Here is a 20,970-nt window from a genome sequence, read left to right as displayed (position 1 = left end):
TTTCTATTTGTAAAAGAAAAGTTGTTAACACCCTCTCTACGGCGAGTTATATCACACTATTGACTTTTTATCGAAGAGTACTAAAAACTCCTTTTCGTTCAAATATCGTACATCTTTGATATCCTGCCCGTTCAAAGGTTGAGAGAGGGGAACTATTTACGTCCGCAATCTACGAGCAATATTCTAAAGTAGGTCTAATTTGAATTTTATGAAAAGCATTTGGAGTTTTAAACAACGTTTCAATTTTAGCTAATGTTCTGTGTGAATAAAAATTTGCTTTTGCTAAAGGGATTGTGTCAGACATGGTCAACAGACCATGATATTGACAGTCGTTTAAGATGTTGAACCATTACAAATTTTTAGAAATATATTGATATGATTTTCGAAATTGCTGACAGTAAAGCAATCATTGCATATTTGATATATTTTTCCTTTTTATATTAAGCTTTACACTGAACTGGAGTCTGGGCATATAAGGGCATATAACACATTGGTTATAGATCATTAGTTTTTTTAGAACTATACAAATACTCCATAAGAATCAGAAGCTCCATAAGTATTTCAAAATTTGTTTAGACTCTTTTTCTTCTACTTTACTTATTACTTTGTCATTAGCAAACTCTGTTGATATTTGTAAATGTAGAGTACTTTAATATTATACCAGAAATTACCATCAATACCATTGCTGTCCTTAGATTTATACCAAAATCTGTTTTTTCAAAATTTTAAAACGTTTTGTCCCTACTTTTGTTGTATTATTCAGATAATTATTTCTTGTTCGATTGATGACCTATTTCAGTTATATTTATTTCATACCAGAATCAAATTATATTAATATCTCCAGATGATTTTCACTACCAGAATCGAGATTCTGGTAAGTGATTCTCAGGGTATACTTTTCACTTGGTAGTTTCAAACTGGTAGAGTTCTAATTCGATAGACTTTTAACTCGGTATATTTTCTGATTGGTTGACATTAATATTGGTTGACATTGATATTGGTAGAAATATAACTGATATACTTTCAATTATCAATTGATAGAATTGTCTAGGGTATATCTGGATATTGTAGAGTTGTCATAGGAGTTACTATATAACTGGTAGATTTATTAAATCTGTTTAAAATCTGTTCAAAATCTGTTTTTCCGTTAATCAGCTGTCGCCCCCATACGAACGACAACTCTTTTGCCTCTTTTGATTTGCCTCTGACCAATAAGGTTGGTCGGACCGAGGCAGAAGGATTCAGATGGAATATAAGAGAACAACTGGATCGAGAACCAGTTCCAACATCTAACATCAGCAATGAAGAACGAAGAGCTCTGAATGACCTATGAAGAGATAATACCATCAAAATCCTACCTGCAGATAAGGAAAACGCTATTGTTGTGATGGATACGGATCTCTACGAACAGAAGATCAAAGATGTTCTTCAGAAAGGGCACTACACGAAGATTATACGGGACCATGCTGGTATCAGTTGAACGAAATTTGTACTAGACTATTTTTCGGAAAAGGAGAAATCATCGCTAACACCGCACCACAGTAAGCCCCCTCACCTGTATGGACTACCCAAAATCCACAAGAAGGATGTTCCGCTCAAAATGATCATCAGTTCTAGAGATTCAGCTAGGTACTTGCAATTATTCAAAAAAAAAATCATTTTTTGTGTAGAATTCAAGGCATTTTGTCGAATTACTAAAGGAAATTGAAGCCACGGAGCAAGATCTAATAATCAGTTTCGACTTGGAAAGCCTTCACACAAACTTTTCGGTCAGAGGAGCACAGATTCATACAGAAGAAGCTATCCAAAGACGAGGACCTGAAAGATAAAACGATCTTGCCTATAAAAGTAATCATATGGACTCACTAGCATGCTGTGTACGGAACTGCTATTTACAACTGAAGGATGAATTGTTTACGCAAGATGAGGAACTGCAAATGAGATCGCCACATTCACCAGTTATAGCCAACATATATATGAAGTGATATGAAACTCTTGCTATTGAAGAAGCCCCGAGTCTTGTTGAGATACGTTGATAACATCTCCATAGTATGGAATCATGGAAACGCAGAACTAGACAGCTTTCTGAATCACATCAACAGCGTGAAACTTTCCATCACCTTCATAAGGGAGAAGGAAGTTCCCAACGATTTGCCATTCTTAGAAGTATTGGTGAAGAGGACCGACACTAAGTGGAAACCATCTGTATACTGAAAACCCACTAACGAGGGACAGTATCTGTCACTAATCTAACCATCATCAATCTACCAAAAGAAGACTCAAGTGGCTCGTGCTTTTGGGCTCTGTAATACGAAGGAAGGTCTCGAGAACGGACTAGGCATCATCAAAAAAAGATCTTTAACGGAATGTTTGTTTGAAGGTGGTTGACAATGTTCCGTGGTGCAGTTCATTAGTTCGGACTTCCATTGTCTAATATGATATAAATTGATTTGAAATCCCTGAAAGAATCTATAAAAAATAAAAAAAATAAAAAAGATTAGTTGAAAAATTACATTTATATAAGGCAAAAAAAGTCAAATTACAATGAGATATAATACAAGCAACAACAAAAAAAAAAGAACTATCAACAGGAGATGAAAAATAAAAATTATTAACAATAAATGAAAATTAAAAATTGAAAGATTGCAAACCAAGTTACCTCACGACGTTTCGATTGTTAGTTTCCATAATCGTCTTTGGGTGATAATTGGACTTATTTCCCCGAGATTTGACTATTTATAGGTGCTTTCACATATCCATATAGAGGGAAGAGGGGATATCAATTTATATCATATTAGACAATGGAAGTCCGAACTAATGAAATGTTTAACGGAATGGTTTACTCCAAAGACTTGGTGAAAAGGATGTTGGCTAGAAGATAACCAAACAACGTTTGGTATTGCATCTTAGTCTCATCGGATGTCAATAGATGGCGATGGTAAAGTTAAGATGCGCCGCAGCGGTCGTGAAATTTTTCAATGCGATGACGTTTCTTAAGCTGTACTGCAAATGAGGCAGTAACACCAGAAAACATAAAAAAATGCACAAAACCGTTTTGAATGATTGGTAAGTGAAGTTGCGTGAGTTACCTGACATTGTAAAGGTATCAAAAGAACATGTTGGCTTCATATTGCATGAGTATTTGACTATGAGAAAGCTGTGTTCAAAGTGGGTGCCGAGCTTACTGTTGACCAAAAAACAAGAATATCTTGATGATTCTGAGCAGTGTTTGGCCATGTTTAAACATAACAAACCAGAATTTTTGCATCGATATGTGACAATGATGGATGAAACATGGATCCATCACTTCACTCCATTATTAAAAAGATCGTCATCTGAGTGGAGAGCAACTGGTGAACCTTGTCCAAAGTACCGGAAAGCACATCAATTGGCTAGAAAGGTTATGGCCTCCCAGGGAACTCTTGGCCCGAAGTTATCAACCGAACAAACCAAAATCTCTTGTCTGTCAGCAAATGACTGAATAATAATTTACTTACTTTGAATATTGATAAAACAGTGGCAATTCCGTTCAAAAACAATAGTTATAATAACCTATAAAATATCAATATCAACAAACAAAATGTCAGATATGTTGAGAACTTCAAATATCTGGGAATAATAATTGACCATAAACTAACCTGGAAAGTGCATATATCCAATCTGGTCTCAAAAATAAAAAAACATCTATGAATTTCACTCACTAAGAAATATACTGAATACTGTAACTCTTAAAACAGTGTACCAAGCTATCACACACAGCTTACTGCAGTACTGCATAATAGCATGGGGATCGGCATATAAAACAATTATAGAATCATTGGTTTTTCAGCACAGAAATACATTATCAAGATCTGCCTTCGGAAACCTAGAAGATATCCATCTAATCTTCTCTTCAAAGAATTCAGAGTCCTAGCAGTTACAGAACTGTACCTCAAAAACTTATTGATATTTACCCAAAAAGTCCGTCTGAGGCATCATCTTACGATGGTGTTACAACTAGAGCTGTGTCTATTAGAAATATACAAGTTCCATCCTTCAACTATAAGTTGACGAGATACAGTTTTAAATATCTCGGTAAAAAATTGTACAATATTGTAGGTAAATCATTTAGGGATATTAAGTTTCTCAATTCCTTCAAATCAAAAATAACTACGTGTATCGTTGAGAATTCCAACCAGTTGTGGCAATTGTTATATCATCCAATACAATAAAACGTTGTATTCACATTTTCAAAATCACACACTTTATATTCAACTACTATCTACCAACATACTTCTACCCCTCATCTTTTTTTAGCCTTTTCTTCCTCTTTTTTCTTAAATTATGTCGCAAATAATTTTGTCTGAGTTTATAGTTCTGTATTGCGCGACACATAACACTCATAAACGTTGCACTAGAGACATATTTAAAACTACGGTATTATCTACTGTTTGCTACACACGAGCTTGCTATGTAATAATTTGTATTATTGTTTTGTATATTTTTTGTTCAGATTGTATTATTACACACATCGTGGTGCGTTGTATTTACTGTAAACAGAAATTATATCTTTATATGTAAATTAAACTATATCATATATATCATTATTCTGAAATATCGTAACGTACTATAATTGTGGTGTGCTCTGTGCTCATTTATTATATCTATGTATTTCAATGAAACATCAAATTCTATTCTATTCTATTTTGGGATGTGTGTGGTGTAATATTTATCGAATATCTTGAGAAAGGAAATACCATAAACAGTGAAAGTTATAGAGCGTTATTGGAGTGTTTGAAGGCAGAATTTACAAAGAAACGACTGCATTTGACAAAGAAAAAAAATGACTTTCATCGAGACAACGCACCGTGTCACAAGTCCATCAAACCAATGTCAAAACTACATGAACTGAACTTCAAATTGCTCTCACATTCACCGTATTTGCCAAATTTGGCTCTTAGCGACTACTGGCTGTTCGCAGACCTCAGAAAAAATGCTCACCGGTAAGAAATTTTGCTCAAATGAGCAAAATTTCTTTACTACAAAAAAGTAAAAGCGGCGCTGGAATGATTGTGTGGCTTTTGATGGAGATTACGTTGATGAATGAAGCCAAATTTAAACAAACAAACGCGTTTTCTTTCTTAGGCCCGGGAATTTTCAGTCCATGTGTTAGAATATGGAAAATAACTTTTGTCTAATTTCTACTAAGATTTTAATTCGTTACGACACTACACTGTGTTTTAAGATCAACAGTCGATAATTTTCATATGTTATAGAAGTTAAATAACTATTGTTTTGGTATCTCAGATGAGATATTGATAGATAATTCATGTAACATTTTTATTATTCCAGGTACCAAAAGGACATTGACTGTATCATTGTATATTTGAGGATTTGTTTGTCACAATATGTCAGTTTACTTGAAAACGGTTAAAAAAATCAAAACCAATCGTAAAAAATGAAAATCTCAGTAGAAGTTAGACAACAAGTTATTTTCTTCATCCTAAGTATATTTAGATAAATATTTAATTCAATACAATTTTCAACTTCACATGAATGACGAATCTCCTAGTTTCCTACCTTTCCTGAATCCTGGAACTATGAATGGTTGTTGCAAAACGTAGGTGAAGAAATAATAATAAACCGAAGAGTTGGACACGTTTGCGTGAAGTCTGGCCGCTTTCTCTCCATCTATGAAGAAATGCCGGTCACTGAACATCTGAAAATATCAATTGAATCAATTCAATTTCTCATTTCATTCAGTTTCAATATTATATTAGATTGTTTCAAAAGTTGGGTCCGTTTTAATGTCATGTGTTTTGAAGCTCCGTATCTCAATGAATATGTATTCTAGTATGTCATGTTGTATACTGATCGATAGATCATTTTGTACTCTATATATAAGTATATACATTGATACTGTTCATTTTTTTCCAAATTTTAATATTTTGCTTCTTTCAGCTTATTACTATATGATGTTGTTAAATGATTTATAGTTAATTTTTCTCTACAAATTCAAATTTAACCAAAGCGCTGCCGAAACTGACCGAAAAATTAACTAGGCATTTGGCAATGATAGTGTAAATGAAAGAAATGTTCGACGTTGGCTTGCGAAATTTTGTTCCGGAGATTTTGTCCTTAAAGATGAGCCCCGAATGTTGAAAAACCACCATTTTCATGATTTGTTAACTTGTTTTCGTTTATATTGTATATGTTTAAAGGTAGTTAAGAGATTATTTTTGACATAATAAAAGTGTGAGTTGAGTTGTCTAAAATTAATACATTTATTAAAGAGTTTATTTGAGATATTTCCACTCCTTCAACATGGTAGCAAAAGGTAGTACGATAAGAGCTGTTTTGAGTATTGCTGCTAGTAGAAAAATGACTCTCACCCAGGTTGATATTACTTCTGCATTTCTCTATGGCGAACTTGACGAAGAAGTTTATATGAAGCAACCTAAGAATGGTACTAATCGAGTATGTAGACTTCAGAAAAGTCTATATGGACTCAAGCAAGCACCAAATGTTGGAATAAGCGATTCTATGATGTGAAGAAACTTGATTTCCAGCAAAGTAATGCAGATTCATGTTTAAACATAAAGAAACATGGAAATTATATGATAATCTTGGTCATATACGTTGATGATGGGTTGCTTGCAACAACGAATGATACATTGAAGAATAATTTCTTGCAAAGCTTGCAGAATGGTTTCAAAATGACAGTGAAACCTGCTTCCTATTTCCTAGGATTAGAAATCAAAACTAGAAACGATGGTTTCATTCAACTAAATCAAGCAGCCTATATACAAGAAAAGTATTAGAACGCTTTGGCATGCAAGATTGTAAACCCGTTTCAACACCGATTGTAAAAGATTGTATTCAATCAGAGAACGAATCCGAAATGGATTTGAATATAACTTTTCCATACAGAGAAGCGATTGGGGCTCTTATGTATCTAATGACAGATACAAGACCAGACATTGCTTATGCAATTAGTGTTGTTTCCAGGTCGATAAAAGATCCCAGCAGTCATAATTGTATCCAAGTAAAACGAATACTTTGATACCTCAAAGGAACAACATATTACGGTATAACGTACAAAACAACCAGTATGGATGGCCTGAGAAGTTTTAGTGATGCTGACCATGGCGGAGATGAAACAACAGGACGTTCAACAACAGGTGTTATTTGTATGTATGCTAGCGGTGCGATATCTTGGCTCAGTCAACGACAAACTTCAGTAGCTATTTCCTCAACGGAAGCTGAGATAGTAGCTGCAAGTGAAGATTCCCGTGAACTGGTTTGGTTGAAAGAGCTATATGAAGAATTTTTGGATATGGAATGTTATCCAGTATTGATGGTTGATAACGAAGCTGCAATACGCTTGGCCCAAAATCTGGAATATCACAGACGTACCAAACATATTCATATAAGACATTTCTTCGTGAGGGAACTGGTCTTAAATGGTCCCAAACCGCCCTGTTGTGAGGAAATCGACGAAATGTACCGAAGATTTCGTCAGCCGCAGCCGGTACGTCCGCACAAATCACCGTCCAAGAATTTATCGAATTGAACGTCAAAGTTGTGCCTCACCCACCATACTCCCCAGACCTCTCGCCAAGCGACTACCATATTTTCAAGCACTTCGAAAAGTTTCTCACCGGTAGAACCTTCGCCAATCAGGACCAGGCAATCGAATCACGAGTAGGTACTCGATTTTTATGATGACGAAGTTGATCGACATGTGTTATGTTGGCAATGCACTGATTCAAATGAATTATTTTGATTAAACGGAATAAGTAGTCACCGAGATATTATAGTTTAGAACTTTCGAAACAACTTTACAACCTAGTCACATAAACTATAAAATACACTGCTTAATTTTCACTGCTTGACTAACGCAAGAAGTCATAGTCTATATCAAGGGTCGGCAAGTAGTTTCAGGTGGGGTCCCGATACCGTGGGAAAATTTTAACGGGGTCCAGAAAAAAAAAACAAATATTAATAATAAAGTGCTACATATTAGTTTGGTTTCAAATCAGATTCTGAATTATAAAAGAAATACAAGACCTCTTATTAATGTGAGAAACTACACCGACGGTCTTGAGCCAGTTTTTTATAGTTTGGTTTTCGAGAGGAAGAGCAAATTCAAAGTGTGTCTTCGAGGTGAGCGTCTGTTGATCTCGAACAATATTTGTTTTTAAAAAAATTCATCTTTGAGAAAGATGTTTCACATATGTATGTCGAGCCAAACGTAGTGGCCAAATTGATAGCTAGTTTTTACAATTTTCATATTTTTTTGGGACATGTTTGGCCCAAAAATTTTCAGTGGATACCGTTCTATACATTTGCAAGGACACGTCTTCTTGGAAATCAATTATCTCCAATTGAACAACTTGGCAGCCACATCTGTCAATTTTGCTGCTGCATCAATTTTAAATGGAGATTTTTTAAGAAACGGGATAGCTTGCCTATCTTTGAAAAGTCTTGGAATCTTGTATCAAATTCGTTCTTAAGATCGGCCAGAAATTTTACAAACTCTGCAATGTCTTCTTCAGAGGTCTCCTTTTTTGAAGATATCCGGCTTTCGACGATAAAATCATCAATGGCCTTGAATAAGTCTTCTCCTCGAGTGTTACCTTTCAACGGCAATATTGCTAGTAACTCTTCCCTAAAAATTTGACACTCAGCGTCAAAATATCTTACGAAAATTGACATTTGTTCATCATCAACAATGTCACATGATTCATCAAGTGCTATGGCGTAGCAAGGTACCTTTTGCAGAAGTTCAAGAAGAGTGTTTTTAATGTCCGCAGCTACAATTTCAGTTCTTCGTGTATACTTCTCGCTGACAATGAAATACTTTGAATTGCAGAGACATCTTTTCTTCAGAAAGTGAAATAACTATTGCCAACATACATTTCTTCACTATGTCAGAATCTGAAAATGGTTTCTGGTGTTTATTAAGTGTACAGCACACACGTAACGATGCTTCTGTGGATTTTTCTTGATCGCTCATGCAACGAACTAGTAATTTTGTACTCTTTTCGTAAGAACTGAGATATGTCTGAATTTTTTCTTTACGAGCCTGACTGCCAAGAGAAAAGTTTTTATGGAATTGCTGATGAGTTGTTTCGTAGTGTCGCTTCAAATTTCCACTTTTAACAATAGCGACAGTTTTATTGCATATAAGGTACACTGGAACCGTTTGAGGCCTATTGGGCAGCGTAAAACAATATTGTTCAATCCATTCTGCTAAAAACCTTCTATTTTCACTGTCGACTTTTCGTTTTTTAGGATCCAAATCAACGTAGGTACAGGAGGATTTTGTATAAAACGAACGAAAACGACAGAAATAAAATAAATGTCCGGTTACTCCGTTGTTTGTGCTGCGACTGATGACTGGCAATCTGCTTTTAGTGCTTTCTCACTCCCCCACTATCGATTTCGATACGCGCTCATGCTTGTTTCAACAAAACAAAACAGGAGCAAGCACGCTGAAGTAAGGTAAGTACGCGGTGCGCTGTGGAAAGCTCCGGCACATATTTCCGAAAAAATGGTACGAAGTTCAATCTATGGATGTTTCTTGTGCATAACAGAGATTTGTAAATATTTAAATCGCATCAATTCGATTCGCACACACACAGGCTAGAAAGGAAACTCATCAGTAGTAGGTAAACAGGTTAACTAAGCAATTTGAAATAGAATACGTACTAAGTTAGATTTTATTTGTGTTATTTTAATTGATATAGGTATGGTATACCTCATCTACGAATTTTTATATGTACTTGGTATATAATACAATATTTGGGGCGGTCCGCGGGTTAACCTTTCGCGGTCCGTAAACGGACCGCGGGTCTATATACACAGTGTTCCAAGAAAACAACTTCCTCTGTAACTGTAATGGATGTGACATCAAAAATTCAATTATTTCTATAGGAAATTTTCCTTTCGTGGAACTCCATTTCTATGTGAAAGTAGTTGTTGGAAGGGTTTTTTCTTTCAGTTTCCATCTGAAAGAAACTTTAGTTCATGTTCTATATATTCTTATGAAGAGTTTTCAATGTATTCATTTCTTCATTCCTTTCTTTGGGAGTTTTTCATACTTTTTGTTTAATACTGATGAAGTGGAAAGTCAAATAGCTTTTTTCCCCAAAATAATCATATTCCGCAGTTCACACCCGGGGAAAAGTTATTGTACACATAAAAATATTTGATGACAGCCGTAATGAATAACAGTGACAATTAGAAATACTTAAATTTTCTGAAAATATGAGACGTAAACTTGAACTATGTTTCACGATAAAATCACAACTCTGAATTGCACCAGTGCGAGGCAGGTCATTAGTTAACTATGTAAATCCGAGAAAAACTTTTCTGTTCTACTGGGTGTATGGTTTCGAAAAAATTAATCAAGGAATCTAAATATATATGAATGAAAGTTTCTCGATATCACTCGCAACTGTTGCATAGGAAATTGACTACGCCACTGAGCCACGCATGATGCTCACTTTACATGGATCCGGGCGATGCGGCAGTGCAACGTTGGAAACACACTTGGGTATAGTTTTCCGTATGGGTTTTTAACTTTTGAAAAAATGAAATGAAGCCTATCTTACCCGTTGATAATGTAGCTATGTGTAGGTGAAATAATTATTAAAATTAGTCGAGTGGTTTTTGGGATTATCCATTACAAACAAAACTCTTTATATTATCAGTTCAGATTAATAATTTAAATTACATGAATTACATTTCGAAAGAACTCACCCGGACTAAAGCGTACTCGTTATCTTCTGAAACTGGTTCATCGTCCAAGTAATGTTTTCGTACTTTCGTGACTACGTCTTTTTTGAGTTCCTCATCAACTGTGTCTTGGATATCTAACATGAAAGGCATTAATTCGTTCCATCTTGAATCCATCTCGGCTAACTTGTCCGTCGCCACGAAAACTACAAAAATATGAGAAAAGTTGTGAATAATATAACACGTAAATATATTTTCAATCAACGTATTTCACTGTGACAACGAAATCATTGTACATGGAGCTATGAGTTGTTTTTAGGGTAAAAAGTTTTGTAATTCGGAACGAACGACTTCCTTGGAGATGATATTTCTCATAGAAACCGAATTGAAACACATTTTTATTCGAACTGAAAAAAAATACAACTCAAGAGTGTTAAATGGAACCCTGTATAATTTTGACATTTCAATAAAATGTAAAATTACGTGTTCAACGTTGTGATACAAGTGGCCGTTTAATTTCAACATGGTACAGTAGGAGTCATTTTCTCTAAATTCAATATGGTGGCACTATGGCGTCATCTGTGGAAATATTGCTATGTTATGAAAAACAAATGATGATGTTTGCTCTGACACAGAAAAATGAATAGCATAGTATCTTGGAAATTTTTTGTAGTATATGAGGTACACTGCTTCAATGTTGAAGTTCAGAAAAATATTATTTCCTATCAAGCTTTTCGAAACAATTTGATGAAAAGTACGTTAAGGTAAAAGTTACAGTTCCTGTTTTTTTATTCAAATTCAGTGAACTTTGTCTTTCATCTGTCACTACATCAAGTTGTTTGTCAATATACCTGATAATGCCGCCGTATTTTCCGTGCCAATGTTACGGAAAGAACAGAAAAATCATTTAGGTGATTGCTACTTTGGCTCGACGAATTTCGTCGGTATAAATGCAAAAAACTAGCACAGTATAAATATTTTGATGTATCATCAGTATCGAAGCCAGTTCCACGTACAGACAGTGATCCATTGCCGCTTTCCGCTCTTTTTGTATCTATGGGACACCCGCGCCATTGATCATCATAATGTGTGGAAGGTGTGGCCGAGTCGTATCCATTATGAGTCATGACAACAAAAGGTGTCCCCTGTACCCCTTGTGAACCCATACGACGTTTTATTGCTAACTCCTCACAATGAACTTGGCCTCATTAAGGCCAAGCGCTTTATTGTGAAGGACCGGCTTTCCAGTACCCAAATTATTTCCAAAACAGTCCAACGCAAAAATCGGACTAATATTCGAAAATTAATGGCTGATACAAAGTTTACAGATTATTTAACGCCTAATGGAGCAGCAGCATGGGCATCGTTCCAAACTTTTGTTTTTATTTTCTCGGTAATCACAAATCACCAAGTATATCTAATCGATATTTTTTTTCAAAATTACTACCAAATTAGAACTGCAATGTCTCTCAAGATACATTTTCTGCATTCAAATCTTGATTTTATTTCAAAAAACTTGGGCAACACGAGTGATAAGCAAGGAGAGCGGCTACACCAAAATATAGCGAAACTCGAAAGGCGATACCAAGGATTATGGGACTATTGGACGCTATTTTGTGAAATAGATCTTATGCAGTATAGAAGACTCAGTTCAACTTCTGTTCATTTCTGATTTATACTTTCCAAGTCAATAAATGGCAGTTAATGGTCAAAAACAATAATGAATGTATTCAATATTTCGAGAACTAGAACCAATCGCCAATGGAACATTCGGTATAGCTTTGGTTACTTTGCTTCCAATTTCTTCAGCGATATTGGTTGAAAACCAATTACAGTAACAGGCGACTCTAAAGCAAAATCATTTTTAATACAACAATCCAGAAAGGAAATGCTACATCATTTCTTCTTGTGGAAGTTTTGATAGAATTTTCTGCTAAAACAATTTTCTCCTCAGCTTCTTCTATTCTAATCCAAATGGAAAGAAATCAGACCTAATTTCTGAAAATTTGTGGTAGAAGATTCAAGAGGCAAACTGAGCACCAACAGTTTCAACATCTAAAAAGGACAAATGGAGAAGAGAAAAAATGTCTAAACCGGAAAAACTTTGCGGTGATTCAACCTATAACCGTATCTCCAGCTTTTTACTACTACTCGCACACTATGATCTCCCTTGACTAATAAGAAAGTCGCTCTTGACGGGGATTCCAAAAACAAGTTCAATCTACTCATATGCCCCTTCAAGCACTCCGCAAGTTCCGATCAGTTTGTAGATCCACACTGTTTCTATCTACATACACGATCGACGGTAGTGCAGTGAGCTTTCAGCCAAGTGTCTGCTTAATCAAAGCAATTACTGCTTCAACAACTCGATTTTACAAGCCCTGATCGCATGTACACCACTCTACAACTTACTGAACAGCCTGAGCAAAAATATCTCGTCGGACGAGATAATGAAATCTACTCCGCTTATAGATGGAATATGTCATTTTGTGGAGCAGTTTGATTACTTACCTTCCTACAGTAGGAAGAAATACAAAAGCGTGGATAAAAATGCCAAGAATGACCAAGCAGTTATAGTTAAAACTGTCATCCCTTTCGGTCCGACGGGGATTTATAAACAAGATGCGGAATAGCTTCTATTTTTTTTTAATGGACTTAACGATGAAATGTTTGAACTAAAGGAGTTGGTTAAATATTACACTGAAAATAAAAAACCTCCCATTCACTCTGCTTTTAGCAGTGATTCAAGTAATGAATGGAACGTAATGGAATTGAAAAATAACGGAAGTCCAACCAGAAGGATCGACTTCACCAGTACAACGATAAGCAACATCTTTGGGGGGAGACTATAGTCGAGCATTCATCATCCGGGAGACCACATTACTGAGCCTTTTGTCACCCTGCCATTCGATATTGAAAAAGTAAAGACTGCCAGGGAAGCACCTGGCGTCGTTTACCATGACTGCAAAGATGCCAACATTGGACACTATGTGACCGATGCCTTCCAAACCGTCTACAACTGGCTAAGGTACGACGATTCTTCTGTCAAGACCGTGCAGGGAGAATATTTGCTGAAGCCCGAGGAAACACGAATTCCCATTTGCTGTTCTACAGGCGAAGCGATACGATCCGATCTAAATAACATCCCCCTAGGCCCTAGTGGATTGAGGTTACTGCGGTTACGTCTGGGATTGTACGGAATTTTCATTTTTGAGTTTTCATCGAATTTGATATTTTGTTAGTTGTAGTGGATGTTTTATTCCTTCATTCTGTTGTAATGTGAAAAACGTACTCTTTACATTTGGAAATGGAAACTGGCTGCTGTTTGGATTCACTTCCACTGAGAAAGAGCCGCAGTCGCTGATCAACAGTTCAAAGAGCTTGTTTCAAGGTGTTTGACAATGTTTCATGGTGCATTTCATTAGTTCCGGCTTCCATTGTCTAATATGATATAAATTGATTTGAAATCCCTGAAAGAATCTGTAAAAAAATTAAAAAGGTCAGCTGAAAATAACAAATATATTAGCAAAAAAACTGAAGTTACAATGAAATAAAATACAAGCAACAACCAATCAAACTATTAACACGAGATGAATATTAAAATATCATTAACAAGAATTGAAAATTCTAAAATAAAATATTTCAAACCAAGTAACTTCACGACGTTTCGATTGTTAGTATCCATAATCGTCTTCGGGTAATAATTGCACTTATTCCCCTCTTTCCTTTCTCCGTTTCATCGGTTTTAACGGAAACTGACCGTTTGGCAGGAGTTGTCGTGTTCCGCTTGGTTAGAGGTTTCCATATGTTGCGTATCTCTATGCTAGCTTCGCCAAATGCGTTGTTGGACAACGTATATGCGGCTTCTTTGAATTTTCTCCTAAACCAGTGTTCCTTCTTGTGGATGATTTCAGCTTGAGCCCACTTGATGTTATGTTGATGAGTCCAAACATGCTCTGCTATTTCTGATTTGCTGGTTTCTCCTCGCTGTGTTTTTTTGTGCTCGGCAATGCGAACTTTCATTGGCCTCTTAGTTTCACCGATGTGCACTCGCAGGGTATCCGGTAAATGCAATTCTTGGAATCGCATTTGGTGGCCTGGTTTTCGTGAGGCTGCTACGGATAGTGTTCCCTGATCTAAAATAGGTTCTGATGTTATACTTGGACCCAATCCTTCTTATCCTTTCCGACAATCCTCTGATGTAGGGAAGTACAAGTACTGGTTGTGGCGGCTTCTCTTCCTTATGAAGCTCTTGCTGTCTTCTAGCTAAAGCCTGTTCCACCATCACTTTGGAGTAACCATTCCGTTGAAGGTCATTTTTGATGATGTCTAGTTCCTTTCCGAAACCTTCCTTTGTATTACAGAGTCCGAAAGCACGGTCTAGTAGAGACCTGATGATTCCTCTCTTTGTCGATTGATGGTGGTTAGATTTTTGGTTCAAATATCGTCCTGTGTGAGAGATTTTTCGATATACAGATGTTTCCCATTTAGTGTCGGTCCTTCACAACGAATTTCCATTCTTAGACGTTTTGGTGAAGAGGACCGACACTAAATGGGAAAAATCTGTATATCGAAAACCCACTTCACACAGGACAATATTTGAACCAGAAATCTAACCACCATCAATCGACTAAGAGAGAAATCATCAAGACTCTATTAGACCGTGATTTCGTGCTCTGTAATACAAAGAAAGGTCTCGAAAAGGAACTAGGCATCATCAAAAATGACCTTCAACGGAATGGTTACTCCAAAGTGATGGTGAAACAGGATTTAGCTAGAAGACAGCAAGAGCTCCACAAGGAAGAGAAGCCGACACAACCAGTACTTGTACTTCCCTACATCAGATGATTGTCGAAAATGATAAGAAAGATTGGGTCCAATTGTAACGTCAGAACCTGTTTCATTGCATTTATCGGATATCCTGCGAGAGCGGAGAATCATACATCGGTGAAACTAAGAGGCCATTGAAAGTTCGCATTGCCAAGCACAGCGAGGAAAAACCAGCAAATCAGGAATAGCAGAGCATGTTTGGGCTCATCAACATAACATCAAGTAGGCTCAAGTTGAAATCGTCCACAAGGAGGAACACTGATTTAGGAGAAAATTCAAAGAAGCCGCATGTATGTTGTCCAACAACGCATGTAGCCAAGCTAGCGTAGAGATACGCAACATATGGAAACCTCTAATAATCGAGCGGAACACGACCAACTCCCGCCAAACGATCAGTTTCCGTTAAAACCGATGAAGCGGAGAGAGGGAAGAGGGTATAGGTAAAAGCACTCGAATGAACTATAAATAGTCAGATATCTGAGGAATAAGTCCAGTTACCACCCGGAGACGATTGTGGATACTAACAGTCGAAACGTCGTGAAGTAACTTGGTTTGGAATGTTTTAATTTTTGATTTGCATTTCTTGTTAGTTATTTTTTAATTTTTATCTCGTGTTAATAATTCAGTTTTTTTGTGGTTGTTGCTTGTATTTTATTTCATTGTAATTTCAGTTTTTTTACCTAATATAATTGTTATTTTCAGTTAACCTTTTTAATGTTTTACAAATTCTTTCAGGGATTTCAAGTCCGAACTAATCAAAAGTTCAAAGGGCCTGTTTCACTTCTCTTTTGCTGAACCGGTACTGGGTATCCGAGTCTCTGTATGTAAGGTTTTTTTTTTCGGTGTTCATCTGACGGTTTAAATAATTAACGACAAAAACCTCAAGTACCAAATTCAATAGAACGTAACTATCAAGACAATAAATTATTGATGTATGCAATTAAGAGTAAAAATATCGAATGTGCATAACAAATCATTTTTTGACAATAGCAAAACGAACTGACGTAACTCCTATCACAAAGTTTCATAAGTTCTGGAAGTACCCAAAATATCAAGCTTCTAATATACTTTTATTCATTGTAAAATTTTTATGTCCACAAAATGATTAGTAATGTAGGTACTATTTCAGCAGTCATAAAAATGTTTCAACAATAAACCGAAACGTTAGGTTGAATTAGAATAGTTTTGACTGATCTCTGGCCCTCTTTCCTTCAGTTTCATCCTTCGAAATATACAGAGTGTTATATTCAAAATATGAAAGTTTGGAAGGGTGTTACAGCCCATTTTCCCAGTAGTCTTATTGTAAATAATTTCCTATTAATTAGCAACTTATGGCCGGACGTTGGTATCTGAAGTTAATGAAATTTCCCTCCCATTTAATAATCTCCCTTTCAAAAATATAATTATAAATTTCCCGGTATATTATTCATTGGTCTTCGTGCGAACTACCGAATACAATCTATGTCCGCGTTACGCCTACCCTATTCCTTTGAATGAAAGAGAATTCAACAAAGACAGAGAAACAGTCAATTGTCGTCCCTCGTTTCCTCAAATCCTTCCAACAAATATTGAGATTGTCTGGGTGAAACAGGGAAACTCTTCAAAAACCTGACGAGCTAAGATCCGCAATATTGCAAGAAGGATACGTCCGGTAAGCGAGTATTTCTCCATTGTTTATCTATAATTTCTATCGCTGGTATTGCTGCTACGATACTGCAAAAACCAAGAAATACAAGTGCAGGCTCTTCCTTAATTATAAAAAAATTTATTATCACAGTCATCACCCGAAGACGATTGTAGATACTAACAATCGAAACGTCGTGAACTAACGTGATTTGGAATCTCTCAACTTTCAATTTTTATTTTCTTTTTTCATTTCTTCATTTTTATTTATTCAATTGTCCTATTTTTACTTGTATTTTATTTCACTATTATTTCATTTCAGGTTTATTTTGCTTAATATAATTGTTATTTTCAGCTATTCATTTGTAATTCTTCTTTTTTAGTTGTTTCAGGGATTTCAAATCATTTTATATAGTAGACAATGGAAATGGACAAGTGAAATTCATCACGAAACATTGTCAATCACCTTCAAGTATCCAAAGATATTTAGACCATGCAAAGAAGTAACTTTCAGACACAAACTGGAAGAATGAGCCCTCTCTAAACAGCTACTTTCATATTAACATTGAATTACACGAAAGGAAAATACTTTCGAAACAAATACTGAATTATATGAAAAACACTTTTCTCTATTATGTTTGTATTCCAAACATCCGTAATGGAATCGAATCAGATATCATTCAAAAAATTCCTACACAATATAATAAATGAAAAAAGTAAAATTTCATTTACATGGAACACTGTCATCCTAACTGGTGGACAATCGATGTTTCGCCGTAAGACACTTGCCTTATCAGCTCTTCTGTACCAAATCTGGATAACATTATAAGGAAAAACACTCAATTCATTAATGAAATTACGACTCCATGTCAGGAATGCGTTCAATATACTCATTTCACCGATGACGTAATGACATTCATTTGCTTATTTGATCAAATCCCAGCCATTGGAATCTTGATTGCTTCCTTCCTTTCTTCCATTTTTTGGATGGAGATGGTGAAGTAGAAAGCCAACAAATTCCTTTTCCAAGAAAGTTGTTATTTTTACATGACACATAATATATAATAAGTTTTTTATCAAAAAAATGCATGACAATAAATGCCAATTGTTTTGTTGGAAGGTTTTTTTTAACAGGCCTCCATTTATTCTTCAATCCAATTCACATCATACATACATTTAGTCAAAAATTTTATCTAGCATCTCATTTACTCATTCATCATCAATTGAACATTTGAAACGATAGTTTTTGTTAAACTACTATACGAAGAATTTAGACAATTCGGATATGCGGTTGGTTACCTCGTCCACGAGCAGACGGAGCGATGACAAATATGTGTTTTGTCGTTCGCTTTAGCCTAGTTCGAAGAATGATACTCTGAAAAAAAATCGATTTTCAATTATGGGAAATCATTGACTTCATGTTGGTTATGAACTCTACGTTGCACTGACGCAGTTCAGTTTACTAAAAATATAAGATAAATCTTGATGATTGAATGGATGGAAGAGCAATATCTGCCTTGATTTATCATGTGCAGATGTTGAATTCTGCGATTTGTTAGTTTAGGTTAGTATCTCTTGTACTGAGTAACCTTTCAATAAAAGCATTTATTATTATTATTTTCATTATTACATATTAGGAAACTTACACGCTGTTGGGTAAATCCCTTCATCCCTGACGTTCGACGTCACCCAAGGAACATCGGTAATTTTGCCTTCTTTCAATAACTTGTACGGATGATGTGCTAAAAATCTTCCTTCTTCTGGTCCCTTTTCTATTACTGGACCGAAGGGGGTGATGGGCATTGCTTCCACAAACACCAACACTTGTTTCATTGCTTCCATCAGTTCTTTTCCGTCCACGTTTCGAAGACAATCGACCATGTTTCTGGTGGAGTTTGTTGGGCACTGGAGATGTTTTGCGACCACTTCAGCCTTCTTCAGGGGGTATTCCGTCAAGCCCCACGGTACGAGGGCGGTCCCGCTCTGCGAGAAGCCCCTGTGGAATAGACCTGAAAAAATTATAATATTAATATTAAATTGATGGATGTATCCACTACGTGGTAGGAAATCATAATGAAGAAAAGATAAATGAAACTTTCTATGTTTTTTACCACTTTTATTTGTAACTAACGTTACTGCAGTTTTGTCCTATAATAACATTTTGAAAATTATACATTAAACTATTCAAACTATAAGTTTGAAAATATCCTTATAGGACGAAACTGCAGCAACCTTAATTACAAATAAAAGTGGTAAAAAACATAGAAAATTTCAATTCTCTTTTCTTCATGATAATAATAATATTTATTGCCAAAAACTATGAAGTTGTATAAAGCGGTAATTAACAATTCCTTTCAGAAAATAAATAAAACACCCCACTCAATCAGTGAACCTGTTTTGTGCGTGGGTATGAGTTACTAAAATCATTTACATAAAATGTTTACGATCGGAACAAAAAACACATAAAAACTTTTGAGAGAGGAAAGTAAATATAAAACTAAAAATAAGATCAGTTGATTGTAGGTGAGAATATATTTTTTGTTATAATTATTATTCGATATCCATATCTTTCTTTCCATCAAATCAACTAAATCAAAAAATACTAAAAAATGGATTTTTCATTCACCTTCTTTGGGTATTTTCACCTTCCACAATCTGATGAATATGAAACTTATAACGTAGAACTTTATACAAGTGTGGCAAAGAGTTCAGTTCACCCCGATAAGTTACAGCGGGAATTCAAAGTATTTTTCACAAAGAAAAATATTTTGTTTATCGGTAACTTGTATTTTTGCCATCAAAAAAATAGCTAAGAAATGATATAATACTTGATGCTTTTTTTGAACTTCTGTCCAAGGGTACCGAAAATTATGATCCAGGGCTCATTCGATTGGGATTGACCTCTAACAACTTTTTGAAGAATTTCAAGAGGGGCTCGAAAAAATTGCAAAAGTTATAAACAATTTAGTAAAAAAAGGGGGTTTGGTTTTTTGCTAATATCTTGGAAAATATTGAAGATATCCGAAACTTGAGAAAATATCCTTAAAGAAGAGGAAATTTCCTAAAAAAAATTCTACCTACCGGAACTCTCATACTAATATCTATAATTTTAATTTAGAGGCGAAAAAAGCGCTAAAAGCGGGCGATGCCCGTCCCGCACTCGGTGACCTTTGAACAATAAAAATGATTTTAACCCATTAAATATCATTATTGAAAAAAAAATTCACATACCTTCTAGACACTTGAATAAACGGAAATCTATGGAAAAATATTTTCATGTGAATATTTTATTAGATATACTTCAGTTAAGTAACTAATTTTTGCAAGTTTTAAATTTACATAAAAACCCTAATAATTTTTTAACTAAAAATCTCAAATTTTTTTCACTCCTTGGAGCTCGTTTTGAAAGCCTTCAAAAAAGATTTCCGTTAGAAAAATTGAAAAATTTTCATTTTTCACTTTATTAATAATAAAAGACGTTAAAAAGAGAAAAATTCAACTAAAGCAATAAAAAAAAATTGTTATATTCAAATTTATTCGTATTCTTATTATTCAAAGTTACACAAAAATGATTTTTCATAATTTTCAGCTCTACTTGTTTGAAAAATTGTTATAAACAAATCTATTTTTCATGAGATATTTGAAATTTTTTTGGAGGGATTTTTATCAGTGATGAAAATTATGAAATGTTTTACTCATATTTTCTTTACTTATTTAATGAACAATTTGTGTTGAACAAATTAATTTTTACGACATATTTTTTTTTGAATAGGTACTATAACAGTGGCAGAGTAT

General features: G+C 35.1%; 1 protein-coding gene across 1 annotated transcript in view; it reads right to left on the bottom strand.

The window, feature by feature from the left end:
* Window positions 1-20,970, bottom strand: part of LOC111503335 (carboxylic ester hydrolase) — a 64,239-nt gene that overhangs the window by 7,827 nt on the left and 35,442 nt on the right. Inside the window, exons 6-8 of the mRNA XM_074186505.1 lie at window positions 18,822-19,184; window positions 10,747-10,928; window positions 5,560-5,698 (exon numbers count right to left, since the gene is read on the bottom strand). Of these exons, the coding sequence (XP_074042606.1) occupies window positions 5,560-5,698; window positions 10,747-10,928; window positions 18,822-19,184 (684 nt within the window). The remainder of the gene's footprint in view (window positions 1-5,559; window positions 5,699-10,746; window positions 10,929-18,821; window positions 19,185-20,970) is intronic.

The sequence above is a fragment of the Leptinotarsa decemlineata genome, unplaced genomic scaffold (genome assembly GCF_025532065.1).
Source record: "Leptinotarsa decemlineata unplaced genomic scaffold, Ldec_3_MD MMD2_tig00078422_RagTag_RagTag, whole genome shotgun sequence".
Taxonomy (NCBI): domain Eukaryota; kingdom Metazoa; phylum Arthropoda; class Insecta; order Coleoptera; family Chrysomelidae; genus Leptinotarsa; species Leptinotarsa decemlineata.
Note: the sequence above shows the minus strand (reverse complement) of the source record. Positions and strands in the feature narration are given on the sequence as shown.